The sequence below is a fragment of the Photinus pyralis genome, unplaced genomic scaffold (assembly GCF_008802855.1).
Source record: "Photinus pyralis isolate 1611_PpyrPB1 unplaced genomic scaffold, Ppyr1.3 Ppyr1.4_LG6, whole genome shotgun sequence".
NCBI classification, from domain to species: Eukaryota; Metazoa; Arthropoda; class Insecta; order Coleoptera; family Lampyridae; genus Photinus; species Photinus pyralis.
Window position 1 is genome coordinate 6,741,000 of NW_022170663.1, and position 26,920 is coordinate 6,767,919.

General features: G+C 35.7%; 3 protein-coding genes across 3 annotated transcripts; 2 read left to right on the forward strand and 1 right to left on the reverse strand.

Moving 5' to 3' along the window:
• Window positions 1–4,869: 4,869 nt before the first annotated feature.
• Window positions 4,870–5,452, reverse strand: LOC116174023. The gene is made up of 2 exons (XM_031491800.1): window positions 5,345–5,452; window positions 4,870–5,293 (listed from the first exon to the last, which is right to left on the reverse strand). Exons 1-2 carry the CDS (start codon window positions 5,387–5,389, stop codon window positions 4,907–4,909), a joined length of 432 nt encoding a protein of 143 aa, XP_031347660.1. The 5' UTR covers window positions 5,390–5,452; the 3' UTR covers window positions 4,870–4,906.
• A 9,441-nt stretch (window positions 5,453–14,893) lies between these two features.
• LOC116174021 (H/ACA ribonucleoprotein complex subunit 1-like) lies at window positions 14,894–16,217 on the forward strand. Its single transcript, XM_031491798.1, has 2 exons — window positions 14,894–15,052; window positions 15,108–16,217. Exons 1-2 carry the CDS (start codon window positions 15,038–15,040, stop codon window positions 16,017–16,019), a joined length of 927 nt encoding a protein of 308 aa, XP_031347658.1. The 5' UTR covers window positions 14,894–15,037; the 3' UTR covers window positions 16,020–16,217.
• Window positions 16,218–16,828: 611 nt separating this feature from the next.
• LOC116174022 (H/ACA ribonucleoprotein complex subunit 1-like) lies at window positions 16,829–18,026 on the forward strand. Its single transcript, XM_031491799.1, has 2 exons — window positions 16,829–17,018; window positions 17,071–18,026. The coding sequence occupies exons 1-2, from the start codon at window positions 17,001–17,003 to the stop codon at window positions 17,830–17,832; spliced, it is 780 nt and encodes a 259-aa protein (XP_031347659.1). The 5' UTR covers window positions 16,829–17,000; the 3' UTR covers window positions 17,833–18,026.
• The last annotated feature ends 8,894 nt before the right edge of the window (window positions 18,027–26,920 follow it).

Here is a 26,920-nt window from a genome sequence, read left to right on the forward strand (position 1 = left end):
AACTCGTTTTGCATTTAAGAACAAACGATGAAAGGCTATTGCAGCCCGCAAAGGCATAAAAGTCACGTAAAGCAATTGACTTAGTTGAATCTAATTTTTCAGCTATAAAATGTGCTGGTTTTCTTCTGAGTTCCCGATAGTCATAGCTGATCCAAAGTTCTCTTAAACCTTTTTCTTGCAGGAAGAAAATGTGGTTAATGCATAAAACAACTAGGTACATCTGAAACTACAGTTTTTGCCAAGATGCTCTTTTTACCTTATTGTATTTGGTCATAGGCATATTGTATAACAATACGTACATCGCCTTCTTCTAGGATTCTTCTCACCTAAATTTGATTTGCCTGGATCGGAGTTGCAAATGATTTTCTTCAGATTGCATGTCAAAATTTCTTCAGGCAAACTTTGCAGAAGTGTAAACAAAGCCTCTTTATTGTCTGTGGATTTTAAAAAACTTTGACAATTGCAAGGTTGGAATTTTCACCGCTTTCCCGGACCTCGTTCGGTTCTCACTGCAGTTTTTAGACTATCCTCTAAGTGAGGTCCCAGACAAGATCTACTCTGGAGGCTCTATTGTTTTGTAAATCTTTTATTATAATGTCTTAAATTCTGTTTCCAGATATTGAGAAAAATGTCTTAAAAGTTCGAGGCACAACAATTTTTGTTTTGTTCCAATATATAATTGTGTACAGTGACACTTGACAAAAATCGTTAATTGCTACAAGAGTAAAGCCTAAATTGTATTAAATTGCGTTTGATATTAACTGTGAAACAATTGCATAACTGTATCAAAAAATCCATAGGGATACCAATTACGTAAAAGGGAAAAGTCCATAAAGTGACTTAAATTTAAATCACTTTCAATATTATTTAGAAGTATTTCGTTAATACAGGTCCCTGATGGGTCTTCTCCACGACTTTCTCTTCTTTTTACTCCTTCACCCCTCTCCCTCCTTCAGGTCGTCAACCCTTCTGTTCCATTCACCCTGAACAGTTCCCTCGATTACTTCCTTTAACAAACAGTTCTTTCTTAGTACATGTCCAATACAGTTCATTTTCCTTCCCTATATGATCTTTATTTAATATACCTACATCTTTCCTCTCCAATTCTACTTAATACTTCTACATTACTTATCTTATTAGTCCATTTGATATTCATCATTCTTCTCCATTACCAAATCTTCCAACCTTTCCTGATCTCTTTTCTCACTACTGTACGTTAGAACACTCCATACAAAACATTTTACCAATTTCGACCTTACTGCATAAAATCCTCTTCTTATACTATTAGGTGCTTGTTTTGCCATTGCTGTCCTGGTCTTAATTTCTCTTTCGCTTTTCCAACCTTGTGTTATCTCTGTACCTAAATACTTATACCTTTCCACTTCCTCACCTCGTCCACCACTACTGTTACATGCTCCCACTTTCATAACTTTAGTTTTGTTCTTATTAATTTTTAAGCTATACTCTTTTCATTTCGTTTATCTTTTCCAACAATATCTAAAGTTCTTTTTCACTTTCAGTAAATACAATCATGTCATACGCCAATAAGTACTAACAATCCTCTTCCCTCCGATTTTCCCCTTTTCCAACATACCTTTGCCATGTCTTCTACATAGAAATTGGACAAAGTTGGTGATCAGCAGCATCCCTGTCTAACTCCCCTTCCGATATCAAACCATTCCATCTTTTTACAGCCAACCCTGATTTTTCATTTTTGTTTCATATATAGTTTCGTATTTTCTTCTTTAGTATCTCCAATAGTTTTTTCCAGTTTACCCAATCGAATGTCTTTCCCTTTTCCAAATATCGTTCTCACCACTCCTATTGCGTGTCTCGTGCTCATTCCTCTTCTGAAACCAAACTGTTCCTCACCTATATTCTCGTCCATATCTTTGTAGACGTTTCAATAAATCTGTGCAGGGGATATTATCGACTCCTGTTGCCTTCCCATCCTTAATTTCTTTTATGACTGTATTTTAGTTACTAGAATGCCTACCCGATATTGTCCTTCTGTGCTTCCTTTCGGTGCACTCCTTGCCGATTTTCCGCTTTCCCCTGTCAGCTTTGTTTGTTTTTTGCTCGATACAATTTCTCTTCAAATTTTTCCCAACACTTTCGCTTTCTTCTGTCAGCAACTTGTCATTTTTATTTTCTATTTCTGTTCCTGTCATAGTTCCACCTTTTTTCCCCCTATTTAGCTCACTTTATTATATATCAAACCTTGTCTACCTAATTTCTCCAGTTCTTCGATTTCCCTACACTCCTTTTCAAACCATGCTGTTCCTGTCTTATCCGTTTTTTTTATTGGTCCAGTATTAAGTTTTCTGTACAATATTTTTCCTTTATCTGTCCCTAAATGTTTAGCTTTCCTGTTTTCCTCCCTCTTATTTACTATTTTTGTTGTTATCGAAGGTTTCGTTATTCTTGGCCCCTTGCTGAAACCGATGCACTCTTTGCCAATTTTCTTCTTTCACCCTCTTCCAATGTTTCTCCACACTTTCTTCCGTCCTTCGGAACTTTTCCAAATTTCTAAATAGATTTACTAGTGTTTTTCAGGTGCAGCTCTTTCTTTTATGGTTCTCAAACCATGTGTTGGTGACATTAAATTATTTTCTTTGCAAAACTCGAACAGATTATCTCCTCTTTCTTTCCTTTCTTCGAGTCCGTATTTTCCAACCACTCCCGTAACCTCCTTCTTTCCCACACTGGCATTCCAATCTCCCATCACAATCTTACAGCATCCCTATTCCTGTTATTCTTTCGTACAGTTTTTCTATTTCTTCATCTTCATGATCACTAGTCAGCCTTGATGACTAGTGTTGGTCTTGGTATCGCATCTACTTTCATTGCTATGATTCTATTACAGTCGTTTATTCTTCTTCGTATTAACCATAAATCCCACTCAATTTCTTCTATTTTTATCTCCACTGTAATAGAAGGTGAAGTGTTCTCCTTTTTCTACTCCACATCCACCCCATCTCATTTCACTCACAAAGTCTGCATTAGTTCTTAGCATTTCTCTTTTTAAAAATATATATCCAGTTGTGGACATCGTAGTACAAAATTATTTCTTGTAAACTTTTTTAATGATGAGCAAGATACGTGTAATTAACTTGAAAATTAACTGTAGGTAAACATTTGTAAATTTCTTATGCGTGCTGCTAATTAGTATTCTCATTTATTATGTCATAAAATGAAATATAATATTCTTTCTACTTCACATTTCAGAGTTAATTAAATCAACATTTTAGTATTTATAATAATTTTACGTCTCGCCTGACCTGACGTGGTTTCCGTAGCAACACACTGAAATGAATTTTAGTTAGCATTTTTGAATAAACTAGGACTTATGCATAGGAAGATATTTAAAATGCCAATTATGCGTTAAGCATCTGCTTTAAAAGGAAGCAAAATATGTTTTTCGGGTCGCCATTCGAGAATAAAACGCACTTTTAGTTACGCAAAATAATTAATAAACATTTTAAAAAAGTGACAAACGGATGATATAACGTCCTTTCTAATTTGATTTACTTGCCATAACTAAATGCAAGTGTAATAATTTGTTATTTATAAACCGCACGCATAACTGCTCTGACGGAACGCTTTTCTTTACGAGCAAACTACCCCTCAGTCTTATCTGATGGTTTAATTAAATTTTCTCTGTGAAAAGCAAATTGATGGAAAATTAACTGAATGTCGCCTGTACGTTTTTTGCATGTTAATTTTGTGAAATTTAATCTAATTTATAGTTTATAGAAATGTTTTATTCATGAAGATTAGTATTGGAAAAATGGATTAAAATTGTGGCCTTGTCACATTCGGTCACGCAGTCACCGCAATGCTGCAACTGCAATTAGATGAAGGTAATCGCTTCATTGAAATGCAATTACCCTCCCAAACGATAATATATATCTACGCTACTAGTAGTGCGGATTTCGCTATTAGAAATTAAAAGTGGACCGTGTTATTATAGTTATTGAGTAAACTATTTGGCTAATTTACATTATGTAGGTAGATTTCTAAAGGATGAATTTATCGTTGTTTCGTTCATCTATCTGCCGATGATGTTCTTAAAATACTTTCGATATTTCCGGTACCTAACTAGGTTTTAGAAATTAGCTTAGAAATATTTTTTATACGTTAGATAATTAGTATATTGAGAAACAAGTGTATAATCAAGTCTTTAAAGTACGCGCAACTAGTTTAAAGGCACGACGCGTAGCGGAGTGCTTTTAAACGTTGCAAATTGTTAAAAACAAGTTGTAAATCAGCATATGCATGATGAAAGCGCATTTTTGGTGATGCAGATCAGTATGCAGTAATGCAGCATGCACATCGACACTATAACAGAAAGATTTTAGTGAAAATTTAAAGTCTCTAGCTATTGTAATTGCTGAGATCTCAGCCGGGCAGCCAGCCATAACGAATATAATAGCAAAAATGCGCTTAAAAGTAATCTATGACTGTTTTTGAAAAAAAAATGAAGCTGTACTGTAAGAAATCCGGTTGGAACTCAGTCATAGATTACTATCCCTTACTACCCTTAATAGGGTAACTATTGGCATTAGCAATTTGGAATGATAAAAGAAAAACATAGTCCATGGCTACTCAGACTAAAAACTCGTGAAAACAGAATCTTTATAATTAATTTTTTCTCGTTCAAGAAGAGGTAGAATAATCGTTTCACATGATTTAGATGCAGAATTTATATCTCTATAACTTTTATTCGAAGTATTTTTGCGTAAAATAATTAGGAAACGTTTGCGCAAAGAAAAAGTAATTTCCCATGTTAAACGTCTATGTTCCACGTTTCGATTTACACCCTGTACAATTAATTACACTTAACCAAAGGGTAAAAGGTAAAAGAAGTAGAAGTCTTTCGGCGTTTATTTATTCCACAAAAATCTTATTTGCTAATGTTCTCCTTGAAGTGTTTGGTGATACAAAATCGAATTGTTTCGGCACGAATATCTGCAGGCGCTGTGGTTTCGCACGTATTTACTGCCTCAATGAAGGGATGCGTTTCTCTCACTTTCAGTACATCGTTACAGACTCCAGTGACAAGAAAGTCGCTAACCTTGTTTGATCTAATGGCATCGTAGTCTATTTTATTGCCAGGAAGCAGAAATCCCCATTTATCCCAGGCACATTCCACAAATAGGTTAAACTTTGGAGCTTCCTCGCTTGTATAACCGTGGTGGTAGTGATGAAATACTTGTTCATCGGTGAACCCGTGTAATTCGCCACATTGTTTTAATTCGTCGGAAAATTTGAAGGAGCACGAACCGTAAGCCTAAGAAAAATTGCAAAACTATTTCGGTGACTAACGGTGCATATAACTTACCCCCAAGATGGTGGCGAAGAAGCAAATTAGACCAAGAGTATTCATGGTGGTGAATTCTGTACTGTGTGTAGTCGCGACTGTAACTAAGTTTTATATAGATCTTTCTTATCGTAAAAGGTCGCCAGATAAGTCACTTACATAACGTTTGATACAGTGTTTGTTACACAATTTGGCCATTTTTAGTGAGAATATTACAAAATACTCGATTTTTTACTTTACGTCAGCATTTGATTTGAGTCATTCCATATCACTGCATAACTTCGCTTTTTTAAATTTCGATGAGATTTGGTGCGTTAGCTTATCTGGTGAATGAGACATTATCTAATTAATTGAGTAAAATACAAAAAAACAAATGGAATAAACTTTCCACCTTCGCGCTAAACAACATGGAAAGAATAATCCTAAACTTAAACAAACATTACAACTTTAGACGAACTGCTAAATTTACATTTTTATGGCCGATTTAGCAAAAACATCACATTCTAAAATGGTAAATTGTAAAAGTTGGTAAAAGTAACTGAATCTTTACTGCAACCAGCCGATTCTCTACTGTAATCAATATTACCTCCAGCCTTATGACCGCAGAAGTATTGGTGTGGCATGAAAATTGTAATATGAACTCCACTCTTACATGAAGTGTTTCTAACCCATCGACTGGGAGTTGGTGTACCTACTGTGGAAATTAACAAAATATCTATCTAATTTCGTAAATTACTTGTATAGGAAATGTGAGCGTTAAGAATTAATAGTGCAAATTCAGAGTTCGTTGTTTCCTATTTAAACTTGGCATTTAAATTCTTATGGAATCCTTATTATGAGCTGGTCACCTGTAGAAGTTTAATTTTTGAAAATGTCTGTTAAAGCAATGATCTCAAATGGAAGCTTTTTTCTATTAGGGGATTTTTCCTAAGCAAAGGCCATTAAAATCTTTGTTGCTAATAATATAGTTGACTGCATTGCTTTAAAATGTTTACTTATGGACGCCATATTGGATTTTTTTATTAAATATCACCGCATTCTTGAAACTGACATTTTTCGTTAACGAAACACCACGTTCTTATATAAGTAATTGAATGGAAGTGTTGATATGTTATACTTGATGAAAGTATTTTTATAAGCTAATTTAAAGGGAATATTGAAAGTTATCCGAATTATGCTTTTTTGAACCATTAATAATTTTTTAATATTAGCTTGCCTTCCCTAAAAAATTTATAAATTTTAGGCAAGGCGAGAGTACACATTTATGAGTCCTGATCTAGATAGCCAATCTTGTAATTGGTAGATAGCTTAGATTCGACAGTTCTTTGCCGCAATATCACAGTGTAACTTCCATGATAATTCTTCATCCATTTTCATTCCAACAAATGTTGTAATTACAGTGAATTTTGAGAAAAAATTTTAAATGACAATTTTGAGAAATGTTTAGTTAATAATGATCACATTTTTTTCATTATTAACGATCTCCATAGCGAGTTTATAATTTTTCGGTCTGTCCGTCTGTCCCTTAGCACGATATCTCGAAAACGAATGAACCGATTACGATGAAATTTTCTTTTTCTTCTAGTCACAATTTCCATTTCCTCCTGGCCCAACCGAAAGACCACAGGAAATTATACTGTAAGCTGAAGTTTTAATTGTTTTATACGTTTCTTTTTTTAATGGCATCAGCTTGAACTATTTGCTACAGAATTTGTTAAAAATCAATGTTTTCCCTCAGTACAAACTTCATCATAAACATTCCTGTCAAAAGAAGCTACCTACTAAATTTCATATGTTAAATAGAAGGGGAAATCCTAATTTATTGAGCTCTTCTACCGTGGATTTAAAATATCTATTAAATTAAAAGAAAACGTGGTTTAAGTCTCCGAGAGAAGGGTACTATAACATTTGACCTCGTGTAATACGTTTATAGTACGTTTCCATCTTGATAATGAGTTTCGTCGACACACGTCAGCCGTAATTCCGTTTAAATTGGTCCGATACCCTTTTCTGAATAAATTATGACAGAGAAGGTTTTGCGTATTTTAATTGGGATATCGAATGTGCTCCTTGATCCATTATAGTTACAACCCTCACACCTCTCCACCTCACTAGAATACTTCGAGTATAAATCTTTGTCGTAGTCATTTAGCGAAACTGCGGCACAATGTACTTTTTTAGGCTAAGCGATTGGGTTCTTTTCCCCTTCGAGATCGATAAATGGTATCCCTTATCGATGTGGAAGGGGAAGGGAAACTACTACACACGTCAAATTATCATCGTTTTCACTAAATGACTTTTCCTGAAATTACAGGTTTCCCTAAAAGACTACGATAAATACTTTAGATTCAAAATAAAAAATAAAACTTCAAAATTTTATTTGCAAATATAAAGAGTAAAAACAAAGGCCAATTGCAATTATCGAACAAAGCCCTTATTGCAATAGCAAGCGGAAGGCGGCCAATCCTTCGTTTTAATATGTCCCTTTTACCAATTACTCTTTTTGTTTTGTGAATCATTCATTGCATTCATGGACCGTTTCTTTCAGCCCATTATTCGGGGCCATTTACTTGACGAAGACGGTTCCTTTATTCAACTTTTTTGTTTCCAATTTTAAAACGTGTATTCATTTTTTTATAGTCTCGGTAAAATTTGTACCTTCTTATCTCGTTTCTTAGTATAGGATGCAAGTACACGGTGCAATAACTAACCAGGTTGTCTAATAAATAATTTTGCCTAAAATGTGGTAAATGGGGAAGGTTTTTTTCAATGTCTTCCAGTTTTGGTATACCTTTGCGATTAAATGGTCCAACTTTTCGTCATTTGCAAATGTTTTTCAACCTGTTTTAGATTAAATAGATACATGTACTTTGAAATGTTGCAATAAGTGATTCAATTTCTAAAGTGTAATACACTACATCTATCTAACGGTAGCTGTACGATAATTTTTCGATTTTTGCTTACGCGCTCTTTGTCCTTTGGTCTTTTTATGGACATGCAAGGTTTGTGCAGAGATACTCTGCATGAACGAATTGTTCAGGATTGAAGTAAAAAGCTATAAACACTATTGCAGCGCGTTTTCTACAAATTAAGAGCACTATGTCAGTAGTCATTCTTGTCATTGATAATATCGTTCGTTGTATATAATCCATGTTCTTGTGCTAATTTTACATAGTTTTCCACTGAAAGTCATGAAAAAGTGTGTAGGGCTGCTGCGATTTTTCAAAATTGGCAATCAAAAAAAGCCAAAAACTATTTCTTATGCCAGAAATGAATGTAGATTTCAATTTGAGTGTCACTTTTACTCACTTTACATTTTGTATGCCTATATCCGTTTTTGAGTTATTGCCACTTTTTGATACTCCTCGATTGCGGGGGTTGTAATTTTTGTAGTACCTACAGCAAATATTTGTACTTCGTTGATCGAATATGTGTAAATCCATAAGCAACCCTTCAATTGCTCTTTAAGGTTAAAGTTCCCTTTGGTTTTAAAATTACGAATTTTATGATTGTATTCAGACCTATATGTATAGCAATCCTCGATTGCGGGGGATGTAATTATTGTAGTACATCAAATATTTGTATTTCATTATTCGATTATGTATAAACGAACCATTAGCAACCCTTAAATTGCTCTCTAAGGTTAAAGTTCCCTTCGGTTTTAAAATTACGAATTTTATTAAAAAATTCAGACTCATATGTAAAGTATTCCTCGATTGCGGGGGTTGTAATTATTGTAGTGTAGTACAGCAAATATTTGTACTTCGTTAATCGAATATGTGTAAATGATCCATAAGCAACCCTTCAATTGCTCTTTAAGATTAAAGTTCCCTTCGGTTTTAAAATTACGAATTTTATTAAAAAATTCAGACTCATACGTAAAGTACTCCTCGATTGCGGGGGTTGTAATTTTTGTAGTACAGCAAATATTTGTACTTCGTTAATCGAATATGTGTAAATGATCCATAAGCAACCCTTCAATTGCTCTTTAAGGTTAAAGTTCCCTTCGGTTTTAAAATTACGAATTTTATTATTATATTCAGACCTATATATATAGTAATCCTCGATTGCGGGGGTTGTAATTTTTGTAGTACATCAAATATTTGTATTTCATTATTCGATTATGTATAAATGACCCATAAGCAACCCTTAAATTGCTCTCTAAGGTTAAAGTTCCCTTCGGTTTTAAAATTTCGAATTTTATTAAAAAATTCAGACTCATACGTAAAGTACTCCTCGATTGCGGGGGTTGTAATTTTTGTAGTACAGCAAATATTTTCGTTAATCGAATATGTGTAAATGATCCATAAGCAACCCTTCAATTGCAATTTAAGGTTAAAGTTCCCTTCGGTTTTAAAATTACGAATTTTATTATTATATTCAGACCTATATGTATAGTAATCCTCGATTGCGGGGGTTGTAATTTTTGTAGTACATCAAATATTTGTACTTCGTTAATCGAATATGTTTAAATGATCCATAAGCAACCCTTAATTGCTCTTTAAGCTTAAAGTTCCCTTCGGTTTTAAAATACGAATTTTATTAGATATTCAGACCTATATGTAAGTAATCCTCGATTGCGGGGGTTGTAATTTTTGTAGTACATCAAATATTTGTATTTCATTATTCGATTATGTTAAATGACTAAGCAACCCTTAAATTGCTCTCTAAGGTTAAAGTTCCCTTCGGTTTTAAAATTACGAATTTTATTAAAAAATTCAGGCTCATACGTAAAGTACTCCTCGATTGCGGGGGTTGTAATTTTTGTAGTACAGCAAATATTTGTACTTCGTTAATCGAATATGTGTAAATGATCCATAAGCAACCCTTCAATTGCTTTAAGGTTAAAGTTCCCTTCGGTTTTAAAATTACGAATTTTATTATTATATTCAGACCTATATGTATAGTAATCCTCGATTGCGGGGGTTGTAATTTTTGTAGTACATCAAATATTTGTATTTCATTATTCGATTATGTATAAATGACCCATAAGCAACCATTAAATTGCTCTCTAAGGTTAAAGTTCCCTTCGGTTTTAAAATTACGAATTTTATTAAAAAAATCAGACTCATACGTAAAGTACTCCTCGATTGCGGGGGTTGTAATTTTTGTAGTACAGCAAATATTTGTACTTCGTTAATCGAATATGTGTAAATGATCCATAAGCAACCTTTCAATTCTCTTTAAGATTAAGTTCCCTTCGGTTTAAAATTAGATTTATTAAAAAAATCAAGACTCACGTAAGTTACTCCTCGATTGCGGGCGTTGTATTTTTTGTAGTAGCAGAGCAAAATTTGACTTCGCTTAATCAATATGTGTAAATGATCCATAAGCAACCCTTCAATTGCTCTTTAAGGTTAAAGTTCCCTTCGGTTTTAAAATTACGAATTTTATTATTATATTCAGACCTATATATATAGTAATCCTCGATTGCGGGGGTTGTAATTTTTGTAGTACATCAAATATTTGTATTTCATTATTCGATTATGTATAAATGACCCATAAGCAACCCTTAAATTGCTCTCTAAGGTTAAAGTTCCCTTCGGTTTTAAAATTACGAATTTTATTAAAAAAATCAGGCTCATACGTAAAGTACTCCTCGATTGCGGGGGTTGTAATTTTTGTAGTACAGCAAATATTTGTACTTCGTTAATCGAATATGTGTAAATGATCCATAAGCAACCCTTCAATTGCTCTTTAAGGTTAAAGTTCCCTTCGGTTTTAAAATTACGAATTTTATTATTATATTCAGACCTATATGTATAGTAATCCTCGATTGCGGGGGTTGTAATTTTTGTAGTACATCAAATATTTGTACTTCGTTAATCGAATATGTTTAAATGATCCATAAGCAACCCTTCAATTGCTCTTTAAGCTTAAAGTTCCCTTCGGTTTTAAAACTACGAATTTTATTATTATATTCAGACCTATATGTATAGTAATCCTCGATTGCGGGGGTTGTAATTTTTGTAGTACATCAAATATTTGTATTTCATTATTCGATTATGTATAAATGACCCATAAGCAACCCTTAAATTGCTCTCTAAGGTTAAAGTTCCCTTCGGTTTTAAAATTACGAATTTTATTAAAAAAATCAGGCTCATACGTAAAGTACTCCTCGATTGCGGGGGTTGTAATTTTTGTAGTACAGCAAATATTTGTACTTCGTTAATCGAATATGTTTAAATGATCCATAAGCAACCCTTCAATTGCTCTTTAAGCTTAAAGTTCCCTTCGGTTTTAAAACTACGAATTTTATTATTATATTCAGACCTATATGTATAGTAATCCTCGATTGCGGGGGTTGTAATTTTTGTAGTAAGTACATCAAATATTTGTAGTTCGTTAATCGATTATGTATAAGTGATCCATAAGTAACTCTTCATTTGCTCTTTAAGGTTAAAGTTCCCTTCGGTTTTAAAATTACGAATTTTATTAGAACATTCAGACTCATACGTAAAGTACTCCTCGATTGCGGGGGTTGTAATTTTTGTAGTACATCATATATTTGTACTCCGTTAGTCGAATATGTGTAAATGATCCATAAGCAACCCTTCAATTGCTCTTTAAGGTTAAAGTTCCCTTCGGTTTTAAAATTACGAATATTATGATTATATTCAGACCTATATGTATAGTAATCCTCCATTGCGGGGGTTGTAATTATTGGAAAATATTCTTATTCTTTCATTAGGTGTGGTAGGTTTTGTAAGAAAACGTTTCATTTGAAATGTCATTCGAATCAAATGTCAAACAGTGTTATCTTAGGGTTCAAATTAATTTGTCCAATTTTCATGATGGATCAAATCTCCCGAGAATGACTAGAGGAAAATTTCTTAGATTATAAAATAATTTGTTTGAAAAGTAACCCGGCCCATAGCAACTAGTATGTTTCTAAAAACAAGATGGCGTAGCTTCCGGTATTTACGGAAGCGGTGCCATCTTAAAATTATTTTACTTCATTTTGCAATGGTCGATTATGGCTGTAAACCAATTTTTAAGGTTCTCTCTCAACTGCAAGTTTAAAAACTGCTAACGAACGGGGTATACGCGTGAATCTTCCTGTATAAAGGTGTACAGTTTCTATTTTAAAAAAAGTTATTTTAATGAAATCTGGATAGCCCGATAGTAATTTGTTTTTCTTATTTGAACCATTGTATTCCGGAGAAAAGAAGTGAAGCGTCATAGTTGGCAATGGAAGTGAACATTCCATGTAACTGACAATTAGCTTAATTAGACGTTTGAATTTTTAATTTAATTTAATGGATAAAATTGACAGGTCCGTCTGAAGTGTATTGACTTTTTTTTTACGATAAACACCTTACCACCGCCAACTCTGATGGTGAATTTTTTGAATCGCTTTTTATAATAAGAAAATATAAGCAATAATAAGGTACACCTCCAAATTGGCACGCTAATTTATTTATTATCCCTCTCTTGTTCAGGGCTCTCAACAGGCCTGCGCCCAATTACAGAGTGACCCGCATAATGCTATTTAGGGGTGCCTCTGCAGAAAGGAATTTATCTTCTAACTTTGTCAATGTTTTAAATAGCGACTGATGAGAAAAATCCCACAATACCCTATTAATATTTGCTTCGTTTTTCGGAATCTCAACTTTGGGGAATTGTTACTTTAAACAAAAGCACACTGCGCCTCGAAACAAAATCTCTAGGGGGGGGGATCTGCCGCAATCAAAACTTTACTATCTTGAAAAACAATGACTTAATGTTATGACACGGAATCATAATGTTCCCTTTATAGTTTTTCAGTGCGTTACATATTGCAAATACTGGGATCCCTCGATACCAAGGGCTCATAATACACAGGGTGTTACGATAAAGGTCGTATTTTAATCTGCGTATAGTACTCAAGAAAAGAAACAACTATTGTGTTGGTGTGATGTTGATGGATCCCCAACGGAAAATTTTGATTTTCTCGTAAACGAGAGGCGCACAAAATTTGGGAATTGGCGCACAATTTAGCACAATATTTTGGAGATATAACAAATTGTGGTGCCGATTTAGGGGTGCTAACTAAATCCAGTCGCAATAATGCCGAATTCGGTTAGAACACACCTATTGTACGGCCTAGACAGAGAGCACGTTCAGCTCCTGGTAAAGAGTAACTACATAAAACCAAATAAAATATTTCGGGATGCTTTTAAATTTGCGGTGAACCTTCGAGATCTCCTAAAATCTTTAAAGTTCCTCGTAGATCTCTTGAGATATTCGTAGATCCCTGAGTCATTTATTAAGTGACGGAGCAAAGCGATGGAAGCTTTATAGGGGAGTCGATGGTCTGTCTGTCGGTCCGTGACCACGATAACAGCCATTTAAACATTGCACAGTTAACCTATATACCACATGTAACAAGACTATTGAATATGGGGATCTTCCTCGGAGTTTTTTTTTTATTTTGAGATATTTCACAAAATTCTGAGACTTTGAGTTTTGAATAAAGTAAATTATTTTGACCCCATAGCAGAATATCTATTCAAACCTTACAAGATAATTGTGTCTACCTATCTTCGTTAACTGTAGCACGAATTTTATTAAATTAAAAGGGTTTATTCTTATTAAATCTGGAAGTTCGTAATCCTCCCTTCACAGCTCGTGAGAAGGCGGTATTAAATTAAATCCCGGGGATCGTTTCCATTATTTAAATTCTTCGTACTTCGTACAGAATTATTTAACATTCCATTACTGTATAAAAATTACTTTAGCGAAAGCAGGTAAATAAATCACTCGATAAATCCTGAATTTAATGATATCAAAACCAATTTTTTTTGTAATTCCTCATTTCTGATCGTACGCTGGAGGCTGAAGTGGCATTGAGTTTCAAGAACCGCGCCAACTTTCTTCTTGGTATTATTATTTAATGCGTTTTTTTTGTTGCTGTTGCTTTCGATGGGAAGTGCACTTTCAAGGATTCTATAATTTCTCTTTCTTTTCACGCCTCAGACGCCCGCGATGTTCGCTCTTTATTGTATAATTTCGTTTAATTGTATGGAGATGACTTACAAATATGTAGAAAAAAAGTGGTGTAATTTTTCTTTACATAATAGTTATATTCTTACGTAATCTTTCACAAACAATTTAATTAAATTAAGTGCAAAATGTTTCGCACCGTACGATTGAGAAGAGAGAAGAAAAAAAGATGATTTTGACCCACTTTTCTAGAAAAACAGAAACCCCTTCACTTGTCGCATCTGCGAGTGTAGCCGCTAAGCGGTCATTGCTTTTACTTTCATTATTCGTTGATTTTTAATGGCCATTACAAACGAGGAAGTTGATATTAAAATTCGTATGCGATCTTAACGGGATTTTCTCGAACAGAATATTTAATTCGGTCTGTTTCTATTACGTGTTCTATCTATTACACCTCAGGTTGAGCGTGGAATAACCAATGAATATGGCATTACTTTCTCCCGAATTTTTCTTAAAAAAAACGAGCCGGGTAAAGCTAACACTTCCCCCGCTTCCGTGTGACGGCTTAATGAATCTGATACAGATTCAACGTTCGCCTTTGCGTTTTAGTGAGAGGATGTGACCCGATTTTTCACCACTAAAATAATATCGTATTTAGTGACCGTATGAATAATATCGCGTGCAAGTGGGGATGAAGATGAGCTATAAAACGATGGTCTGATTTTATGCCACTATCAATAACTTTTAGTTGTTTTCGTGGGTAACTTCAGTTACCTACTCGAGTGTAAAATGAGAGCTTTTGTGGTAAGTAGAGTGATGGTGGCGTTCTTGCGTGGATTTTTAGCTGCGTGTTTTACAGCTCGTTGCCGCATTGGCGGCCCTTGTTAATGGCAGGCCGGAAGCCGGATACAGTTATAAGCCACCGTCGGGAAGTTACGGTGCACCCGGTGGACATGGTGGCGGAATTTCCATAACGGGAGGCGGTGGTGGATTCGGTGCTAGTGGAGGAGGAGGATTCGGGATAAGTGGCGGCGGTGCCAGCTTTGCTCACGGTGGGGGAAGCTTTGCGTCGCACGGAGGCTCGATTGGATTCGGCGGAGGTGGACACGGTGACGTCGGTTTTGGAGGAGGCGGCGGTTTTGGAGGAGGAGGCGGTTTCGATTATCACGGCGGTGGCGGTTCAGTTGTACAGAAACATATTTACGTACACGTCCCTCCACCAGAACCGGAGGAATACCACCCTCCCAAACATTACCCAGTCGCGCCAGCTCAGAAGCACTACAAAATCATTTTCATTAAGGCACCTACGCCTCCTACACCGACCGTTCCAGTTATACCAGTACAACCTCAAAACGAAGAGAAGACCCTGGTCTACGTTTTGGTGAAGAAACCCGAAGAAGCCCCCGAAATCCACATTCCACAAGCGGCACCAACTCAGCCAACCAAACCAGAAGTATACTTCATCAGGTACAAGACACAAAAGGACCATTCGGGTGGCGGTTTAATTGGCGGCGGCGGCGGAAGCGGAGGACTCATTGACGGAGGTGGACTAGTGGGAGGCGGCGTTTCCGGGGGAGGAATTTCCGGCGGTCACATTAGCGGAGGCGGTATTTCTGGCGGACACATTAGCGGAGGCGGAATTTCCGGCGGACACATTAGCGGAGGAGGCCTCGATGGAGGCATTTCCGTTGGTCACATTGGCGGAGGAGGTCACAGCGGCGGCGGCGTTTCCGCTAGCTACGGACCTCCCGGAAAAAGCGGCCCTTATTAATTAGTTCGTAAATACTTGAGATCATACGGGGTTCCCCTAATCCTGTACCTACCTGCCTGACCTGTGGGATTGTGATAGTCCATCTACCATTACCTTTTGTACATATTTTTCACGTTACTCACTTAGTTAATGTTATTATTATCATTATTATTTTTATTGCAAAAAAATACGGTGACAAATAAATGTATTTTTTTTAAACTAGCGTTTTTCTGTTGGAAACTTTAACTTACATGGGAGGTTAGCTATCAGATAAATGTAATGGAAAAGTGAAAGAGCGTTCTTAAAAGTATAATCTGATAATTTTACATTAATCCCTATCACATAATTTCTTTGTCACGTGTCGTGTGCCTTTCGAAATGTCTACGTAATAATCAAATTTGTTAAATAATCCACTTGGAATCGTGTTCTTAACATACATCTTGCACCCGAAACGTAGTCCAAAATGTTAACCTACGCTCTGTAAAAGAAAGTAGTGATGTCATTCGATTAACACCCATCATCTGCAACTCATACAATTTCTATTTCATTACTATCTCGATTGAAACATGTTCCCATTAACAATTCGATACAATTAATTTCGGAAGTCGCCACCACGGTACGATCCCTATTTAGGATCACTTTCTCGGCGCCCGCGACCTTAACCCTCGCACGGTCGTAGAAATTTCGATAAATCTGTAAAGCTCAAGGTCGCGGTCAAGAGAAAATATTCTAGTTAATATGCTAATCGATAGATACCGAATGTTAATTAGCTATATAAAAAATTTCTAACGCCCATCTCACATCACATTTCTATCCAAACAATATCCATCAGTGAAGAAGAAGAAGAAGAGGTTATGACCCGAATTTCACTTATCTAAATGTTAAAGATATTCGACGATGGTGTTTACTTACATGGCGGGGGTTTGATTACTTTAGTACTTAACAATGGTATAAAAACTTGTTCCCTTGAAGGTCTAGATCCAGAAGATCTCTGTGTTTAAGATGAATGTGATCGTATTTGTAAGTATTTTTTTAACGCTTATTTTTCCGCCCTCTATTTTACTGTGTTTAGGTGATTTCGTGTTTTGTTGCGATCGCACATTGCCGGCCGCAATATCATTATAACGTACCCTCAGGTGGAGGCGGCGGTGGAAGCTTTATTACGGGTGGTAGCGGAGGAGGCGGTTTCGTATCGGGTGGCGGTGGCGGAGGGAGTTTCGTATCGGGCGGCGGTGGCGGAGGGAGTTTCGTATCAGGTGGCGGCGGTGGGGGTTTTAGTGATGGTGGTGCCATAGTACATAAGCACGTCTACGTTCATGTAGCGCCACCGGACCCGGAGGAATTTCACCCGCAGCGCCCGATAAGCGTCGGCCAGTCTTCGAAGCATTACAAAATTATATTCATCAAGGCGCCCACGTATCCCACCCCGACAGCTCAGCAGATCGCCCTACAAGCGCAAAACCAAGAAAAAACGCTGATCTACGTTCTGGTGAAGAAACCGGATGAAGTGGCGGATATCGCAATTCCATCGCTTCCACCCGTACAGCCTTCAAAACCAGAAGTCTACTTCATTCGGTACAAGACGCAAAAGCAAGGAGGTGTTGGCGGTGTAGGTATTGGTGGAGGTGGCGGTTTGGGTGTGGATATCACCGCACCAATTCCTGGAGGAATCTCTGGCGGTGGAAGTGTTACGGGCGGAAGCTTTTCAGGTGCAGTTAGTGGTGGTGGAATATCCGTTGGAAGCATTTCAGGAGGAGGAGGAGGTAGCGTTGGTGTTAGTGGCGGAGGTCTTTCGTCAAGCTATGGCCCGCCGGGACAAAGTGGCCCTTATTAACATTCACGCAATGTAATTTTTGTTTTGTTATAAATAGTACCTAAGTTTTCTTTCCTACGGTGACAAATGTAGATTTGTAGATCTTATTAGAATATAAGTTTCGACTGCAATTGTTAAAGGTATGCTTGATAACAACCCCCATATCATTTCATTTTTTTCCATTGTTGTTATAAAGGCTCATTTGATAAATGTTATGAGGATTTTTTTTACTTTTCCCAACAATAATTTATCTATTTTAATGCGGTAAATGCAACTTACATTAACATGAAAAAGGATAATGGTTCAAAGGGCAAAATCAAATTAAGCAGGACACAACCCAAGCAACTGAAAACTATAAAAGCTACTTGATCATTTTATTTAATTTTTATTGTTAAAATAGAATGCCTATTCGTCGTTTTGAACATCAAACATTATATGGGAATCTAAATCACATGGTGCAAATCCAGTTTTTAAAATAATCTTGTTTCACGTTTATTTATCTTAATAAATAAACTGGTAGTAAACCCGCGGCGCTCGCGCGATTACCTAAAACGTATATTTTACGGTTGTATATCACGAATAATTAACATGACTACACTTAATAAAACTACTAAAAGCGCCTATGTTGGTTTGTGCACTTTTTAACTTCGTGATAGAATTCATATTGCGAATGAAAGTATCAACTTTTGACAAATATCAGAGCTTTTACTAAAATACGTTTTTTGAAACAAATTTGATTATTTTCATTCGCTTTACTTTACTTTAATCTTTCTGAAAAATGCGCCACACAGGTACTAAGTTATTATTTGCATGAAAAACACTATAAAATCTACTTCTACCTAGAAGCAAAGCGTAACTAGAATCAAAGAGTAACCTATAATTAGAATAAAAACTCTTCGATTTTGTTAGATTTATTAATTTACAATGGAGAATCAGAAAGTAACATAAAAATATAAGAAACATTAGTAAAGGCTCAAACTTGTTAACTAGTTTCAAATTACCTTCTTCTTCTAATAATTCACCTTCGACTAATTCTGAAAATCAATTTTGATGTGTTCTCCTACCTCTCTCTTCCCACGGCTTTTTTTAATTGGTTAGGGATCATAAAGAGTATCCAAATATACGAAATGCCCCCTCCCATCTTGTCAAAATGTTTCTAATATGTGGGGAGATGCGGTAGAAGGTGCGAAAAAATATTACCTCAGAATAACAAATGTAAATTCTGACAATTCATTAAAAACCATTATCAAATAAGACTATTTGATGTTCATATTTGAAGATTTCTAGATACCAAATGTCTTCGAGATTATAGAGATATGTATATACTTGCATCGCGTTGGAGCAATTAGAGCCGCTATCCCTGAGATTTAATAACTTACTCCAGATAGGGTTCGGACTGGGAGGCGGTATACGGGGGAAATTCTCGCGGAACTTTTTTTTGCAGAGCTCACCCCTAAAGATCGTTTTACCTTTAATTATTGTAAATCAATCATATCAAATAAAACAACGCAGTGTGGAACATACTTTAGCTCTGCATCGTTCTTTAATCATTTATTTTTAGAATTCAAGTTTACGCACTTGACAGGTGTGTACCTACAAGGTGTAACATTCAAGTTAGGTACACCCTGTACCTACACAAAAAGGGCCAAACATTCAACATCCTCATTAGTTGTGTGCTATTGCAGGCCTCCTGATGACTCTCTATCCTTTGCTCTTCTTTTTACTCCTTCATATCCTTCTTTTCCACCTTTACGTCGTCAACCAATTTCTTTCTTCTTCTTCCTCTTCCTCCCTGAACATTCCCCTCGATTACTTCCTTCAACAACTATATAGTGTGGAGGCATATGTAATCCTGTTTAAAACTCGTGATAATTTTTGACACCTTATATTTTTTTGTTCTTAGGATGTTACTGAACACGAAAAGTCATGGTGCCAGAATGACATTTGACCTAAAGGGTCATTTTTGACCTAGACCAAATTTAAGAAGAAAAAAATCAAAAAACAGAGATAACTAAACTTTTTATTGAATTTATTATTAATAGTTATTTACATAAAGGTCAGGAAAATGACACATTACTCAAGTAATGTCATTTTATAGACGAGTTTTGTATTAAATTTTACCCGAAATCATATTTTAACATTCAACTTCAATTTCATTCAATTTTCATATAGAACTTTTGATTAACGTCAATCTGTCAATGATGACAGGAGTCATTATAGACATTTAGCAATGTGACAGGTGCGGAAGGTAAAGTGACAAGTGCGGTCGATAAAGTGACAGGTGCGGCCGGTAAAGTGACAGGCGGCAGGAAAAGTAGACTGGTTTGTCTCCGTCATGGAAACACTTTCCTGACATAAAGTAGGCATGAAAATGAAGGTTTCATGACGATTTTGGGTAAATATTTTTTACCCAAAATCGTCCTGAAACCTTCGCTTTTACCTACTTTCTGTCAGAAAATGTAAGTTTCCATGACAAAGGCGGAGCAGACTACGTTTCCTGCCGCTTGTCACTTTATTGGCCGCACCTGTCACTTTACGGGCCGCATTTTTGACATTTGCAAATGTCTATGATAGCTCCTGTCATCAATGACAGATTGACCTTAATCAAAAATTATATAAAAATTGAAATTAAAAAAATGGAAACCAGTGAATTTTGTACCTTTGAATATTATGGTAAACATCAGATGTATATAGTTGCGTTGCTGAAATCTCATTTGACCTCTTAGGTCTTTCTAATATCAAACAAAACGACAGAATGTTATGCTTATTCACAACCTTATCTATTCGCCACTGTACTCATCGTCTTGTGAATCAGAGAAACGTGAATCTGTATTGTCACACATTTCTTCACATCCTTCACATTTGCACATCAGAGTACAGACCATTCCAGCTGCATAACATGAGCAGTTAGTTACCTCTGCAACGGCTGGTACCACACATACATCTCACAAGTTCCAAAATAGCTTCGGTTTCATGTCTGTGATAACAGGTGAAAATTGGCCATCCTTGAGAATCCAGTCATAGTCTGTGGCGTCAGGCAAATCAATTAACACCTTGTCGTCATGTCACCAGACCATTGCTTGGAAATGGGGTCGTAGCACATGTTTCAGCGCTGATTTACTAGGGGGGAGTTTTTCCGCTTCCGCCTGCTATTGCTTGAACATATGCCAGCGAACTTTGCCAAAATCGGTTTGTTTAGAGTTCGGCAGGAACAGACGGCAAACATACTCTTCAAGACACTCTAATAGTTCTTCGTCTGGTTGTGGTGTCTTCCCTAGCCTGCTGAAAGCATGAAGCACTCTCATTGGTGGCTTGCATAATGCTTTCCAGCATGCCAGCTTTCCTTTCCCGGAAAATCTTCCTGCGGTGTCACAGCCGGCGAAACAGTGAAAGCCTGGTAGCGCATTTACCACATCCGCCCCAAGTCCTTGATAAATTGGTTACAATTGTGCGACTTTTGTATTTTCCCCTTTCCCGGTGATAATGCAGGTGTCTTTTCCAAGTTCAGGAAACCTTCTGGCTTTTGATGGCTAGAATGAACACGTCTGTGTCAGGCGACAAGATGTGAATTGTGGCGTTAGACTTAGCAGCATCAAGCGCATGAAGAAGTAAGATTGTGTGGGTTTCCTCGTGATTGCTTGACAGGTAACTGACATCAGAGTTATTTGAAAATGCTCCTCTGATTGAGACAATACAGGTCTTGACATTAGACATATAATGCTCAATCAGTTTCAATACTTTCGTACATTGAATTGCGCAATTATTTTCTTTGTGATTTCCCAGGCCTAAGCGAGTGAAAATGTATATGGTAGATCGCTTTTAGGTACTTGAAACATAAGCTGGGATAAAGTAACATTAATTTGGATATGCCTCCTCATATAAATCTCGTAAATTAGCAATGCATAGAATATGAAAAGCAAATATACTATAGGAAAACTCTCGTTCGAACCAAATAATCACCTTGCTAACAAACACTCGCTATGCACCTAAATGGAAAATCTCACTTTGGCACCATGATTTTTTTTATTCCTGAACACATGTGGAAACACCTTGGTGCAAAAAATTATCACGAGTTTTAAACAGAAAAGTAAATCGCTACATATGCGCCTACACTAATATGTCTAATCCAGTTAATTTTCCTTCGCTTCATGATCCTTAATGTACATCTTTCCTCTCCAATTCTACTTAATACCTACTAATGCATTACTTATCTTATCAATCCATTTTACCAATCTCTTTCTTAACTGAATTTCTATTTTACTGCTCTTACTATTAAATCCTTGTTATGCCCGACTTACTTTCTCTTTCGCTTTTCCAACCTTGTGTTAACTCTGTACCTCTGTACATACAAATATCTTTCCACTTGCTCTATCCTCACCCCGTCTACCATTACTGTTATATCCTTTTCCCCTTCCACTTTCATCACTTTTGTTGTCTAACAATATTCCAAGTTCTTTTTCACTCTGAGCAAATACATTCATGTCATCCGCAAATCGTAATTATACTAACAATCCTCTTATCGCCGATTTTCATACCATATTTTTCTCTTTTCCAACATATTTCGAACATGTCCTCTACGTACAAATTAAACAGAGTTGGTGATAAACAGCATCCCTCTCTAACTCTCCTTGCGATATGAAACCAATCCGTCTTTTTACAGCCAACACTGATTTTTGCTTTTTGTTTCATATATGTAAGTTTCGTATTAGTCGTCCTTCTTTCCAGTTGACATCTTTCCTCTTTAGTATATCTAACAGTTTCTCCGAGTTTACACAATCGCTACACGGAAGGGCGTTCCTTTTTCCAAATATCTTTGGCCGATCGTTTCCATCACTCCTATTGCGTCCCTTATGCCCATTTATCTTCTGAAGCCAAACTGTTCCCCTCCTATATTCTCCTCCATGACTTTGTTAAGCCTTCTAATCTTTGCTGTGTGTGTCACTAGGGTGATTTATCTATATCTTGAATATTTGTGTGTACCTTGTTTTTTACGTACAGCCATCATTTCTGAATAGAGAATGTCTAGCCAAAGCCCACTTTCGTAGATTTTTATTACAAAGAGATGTAATTTCTTGGATTCCTTTATCTTACAAAGATTTCAATAAATGTATGGAGATATTATCGACTCCTGCTTCCTTTTTTTTTTTGCTTGATATAATTCCTCCATATTTCGCTTTCTTCTGTCAACAACTTGTCATCCTTATCTTCTATTTCTATCCCTGTCATAATTCCACCTTTTTTCTCCCAATCTAGCGTATTTTTAGCTTCCTAGCATGTGCTAGGTAGCTATTGCGATAGCCGTTTTTTGAACATTTCAAAATTTCATCAAATGTCGACGTTTTAGACCATTTTAAGCAACTTTTAAAGAATAAAATTTTTTTCCGTCTGTATGTACGTACGTTTGTTGGCAATTTTCTAAGAAAACGGCTCGACGGATTTTGTTGAAATTTTATATATATGTTTTAGGCATACCGAACAGAAAAATGACGGGCCGGATTTTTGAAAAAAAATTTTAGAGCGCCGTAACGGCATCGAACTTTTTTTTTCAAATAGCAACCTAAAATTTTTATTCTATTATTTGGAAGACCTTATTTTCCTGTGTACAACCTACAAAAAATTGGGCCGGGTTATATTATCAAAAAACGGAGACAAAAATTGTCAAAGTCAAAAATTGTGTTGCATATGTGCAAAACGCAACGATCTTGTTTCTGAAGCAATTTAAACGAAATTTCTATGGTAAGTCCCTTTAATAAAAGCAAACAACATTCATGCGCAAAAATCGTGTTGCGTATGCGCAGAAATGCAATTTTCTTATTTATGGAACAATTAAAACGAAATTTGGATGGTAGGTCCCTCTAATAAAAGCAAACAAAATGCATGCGTAAAAAATGCACCTTTCTTATTTTTTCCGTCTGTATGTACGTACATATGTTGGCAATTTTTGGTTTCAGCTAGGAAGCTATTCTGTCAAGAATTTGACACCTGGTTTTCATGTCATTATATACCAAATTATGTCTACTAATTTCTCCAGTTTTTCGATTTCCCTACATTCCTTTTCAAACCATGATGTTCTTGCCTTATCCGTTTTTTTGTTCAGTGTTCAGTTTTCTGTACAATCTTTTTCCTTCGTCTGCCCTTAAATGTTTAGTTTTCCTTCATCTTATTTGCCATTTTTATTGTTGTCCAAGGTTTCTTTATTCTTGGCCCCTTGAAACCGATGCACTTTTTACCAATTTTTTTCTTACACACTCTCCCAATGTTTCTCCACACTTTCTTCCGTCCTTCGTGTTTCATCCCATGCTTTTATATCTCTTACCATTTGTATCCTTGTCCATTTGTTTCAACTTTTTCAAATACCATTTACTATCAGCAGCTTTCCTCAGTCTTTTCAGTCTTATCTCTAAATGTGCAGCTAAGAGAATGTGATCGCTGGATACATTAGCTCCTGGTAGCCCACAAACTTTTTTTAATTCCGTTCTTATATCTACTTTCTACTAATATAATTTCCAAGAAATTTGTCCGATAAGTATTCGGGTACGATTAGGGCGGTGTGTGCGAGTGCACCATCCTGTTGAAACCAAGAGTTTCCAACTTTTGTTTTTTTGTGTGACGTACATCGTTGTTTTCGTAATAAAAAATGCTATTCAACTACAGTAGTAAGTTGATGAGTTCTCTAAAACGAAACGTAGCAGCAATAAGAAAGCGTTTTTATTTTTGGATCTACATCTACCTCAGTAGCATCTTAGTAAATTTATAACTGTCGGTTTTTGTTTAGAGTGATGGATTACTTACAAACCCTCCAAAAGGGTTGGTTATACTCTATTTTTCCGTTACCTTAATTGTCCAGAAAAACTATTTACTGTACACATGACGGCTAAAGACTAACATCTTCCAGAATATACTCTTTGATACTCCTAAATGCTATTAAAGCTAGCATTACACTTGTCAATTTATTCATGAATTAATTCACGAATTTATTGTCGTCAATTTCTTCACGACAGGGTTTGGTTTTTACATCTGTGAATAAATTGGTGAAGTTTTTGACAAATCTGTCATTGGAGCAGTGGTGCCATCCCAATAAAAAAAAAATAGGTTACAGTTGTAAAATGTTTTGTAATCATTTATTTGCTTACCTTTCCACAACTACTCTTCTCGTTTTTATAGACATTTTTTCGGGTAAAATGTAAACATAAACATATAGTCATAACCTCACTCTCTCTGATATAAACAAAAATTTGTTGGTTGGTAGCACTGAACTTCACGGTAAAATTGGCGAAAAATAGAACATGTTTTAATTTCGTGAAGAAATTCACGAAGTTCTCCGTATTGGACGTCAAAGTTGGTGTATTACATTATACAATTTCTTTATGAATTAATTCATGAGGAAATTGACAAGTGTAATGCTAGCTTAAAAGACCACGGAAGGCTTTAGAACACTCTAGAACAGTGTTTCTCAAACTGGGGGCGCGAGGGGGGCGCAAGGCGTTGTTAATGGGGGCGGGAGATGCCTGATGTGTTTTGCACAAAGATTTACCTTTGAAATATTTATATTAGGTATTTTTATGTACAATTGTATTTGACAAATCCTTACACCAATTCGCTAAATTCGCCTTTTTAAGCTGATGAAAGTATTGATGTTGCGCAATGTTGCCAGTGTGCGATATATGATGTTGCTATAATTAATGTGCTATAAAAGAAGAGATCTCGAACGAACTAAAAACGACCTCAAAAGCCGTTGATGTTATGGATGCAATATCCGAGAAATCTACTAAGCTTTTGTTAAAATTATTTGTTGATATCTTTGAAAATAAATGAACACCAACGTATTCTCGAAAATGACATTTTTTGGTTAGTCTATTCGCGGATCACTTTTTCTAAATCTCAAGTTAAACAAGTCACCCCGCCTAACACTAGTTTTAATTTCGAAAGGTTCTAAGAGCTCACCTCGGAGTTTAACTTTTGATTTGGTTTCGGTTATTGTTCGTTTTATGATATTTACACTTTGTTTATCTTTCTGAGCTTCCTTTAGGATTTTAACAAGGAACTCCCTGTGTATTGTGTCGTAAAATCAACAAGAACAGCTACGTATTTTTTATTGCTTTTATTTATTATATTTATTGTACTTTCAGTTCCGAAAGTTTCAGATTCGGGAACTGTTCTCCACATCATTGTCCAGGTCTAAATCCCCCTGGGTATTTTTCTAGAAAATGTTCTGCATTTTTCCAAATCTTTAGGGATATTTTCGTGTTACCAAATTTCAAAAAATAGATCCTCCAATTGGTCAATTAGTTTTGGGTAGTTTTATTTTAGTATTTCTACAGTTAAATTATCTTCGCCACTAGCTTTATTGTTTTTTAGAGATTTAATTATTTCTTTGGCATTTGGAGCTTTTAGAGTTTTGGGCATTGTTATCTGAGTTTTGGAATTTCCATAAATTTTCTGGTTCTGGGTAGTTTAACAGATTTTCAAAATATTTAGCTAACATTTAAGTTTTAATTTTCCTTTTTCTCTTTTAAAACATATATTGCAAGATTGAAATCTATAATAATATTATCCTATTGTTTATGCTGTTCGGAGCAAAAAAATAATTTTTCTTCAAACGTCCAAATATTGCCATTGTTCGACTCAGTAGTTAGTAGGCGCAACGCTTGATATAATCGCTATAGCAGATTTTACTTTTCCTCATCGTTTTCCTGTCTCCGAAGGGAAAAGTATTGTTATGGAAACCGAACAATTTAATTTTCACTAATAATATAGTTATTTACGTTATAAGTCCGGTAGGTTACTTGTAACAGTACGAGTTAGACATTATGGACGAGGCGACGTCAGGAGCCGAGTCAAGAATGTCTTAAACGAGTACTGTTACAAGTACTACCGGACGTATATCGTAACGTATTTTATTTCATACTGTAAGTCTGTTTTGTATCATTATTGCATTTCACAGATTACAAAATTTCATCATATTGTAAAAATCGCATTACCTTGTTTCTGTGACAACGGCCGTTGCTATAGTTTGTAGTTTGTTGACAATTGAATTTTTTTCACTGAAAAATTGACGTTATAAACGTTGTGGGATGTTCCAATGTTCCCGATACAATCCTGTCGAAAT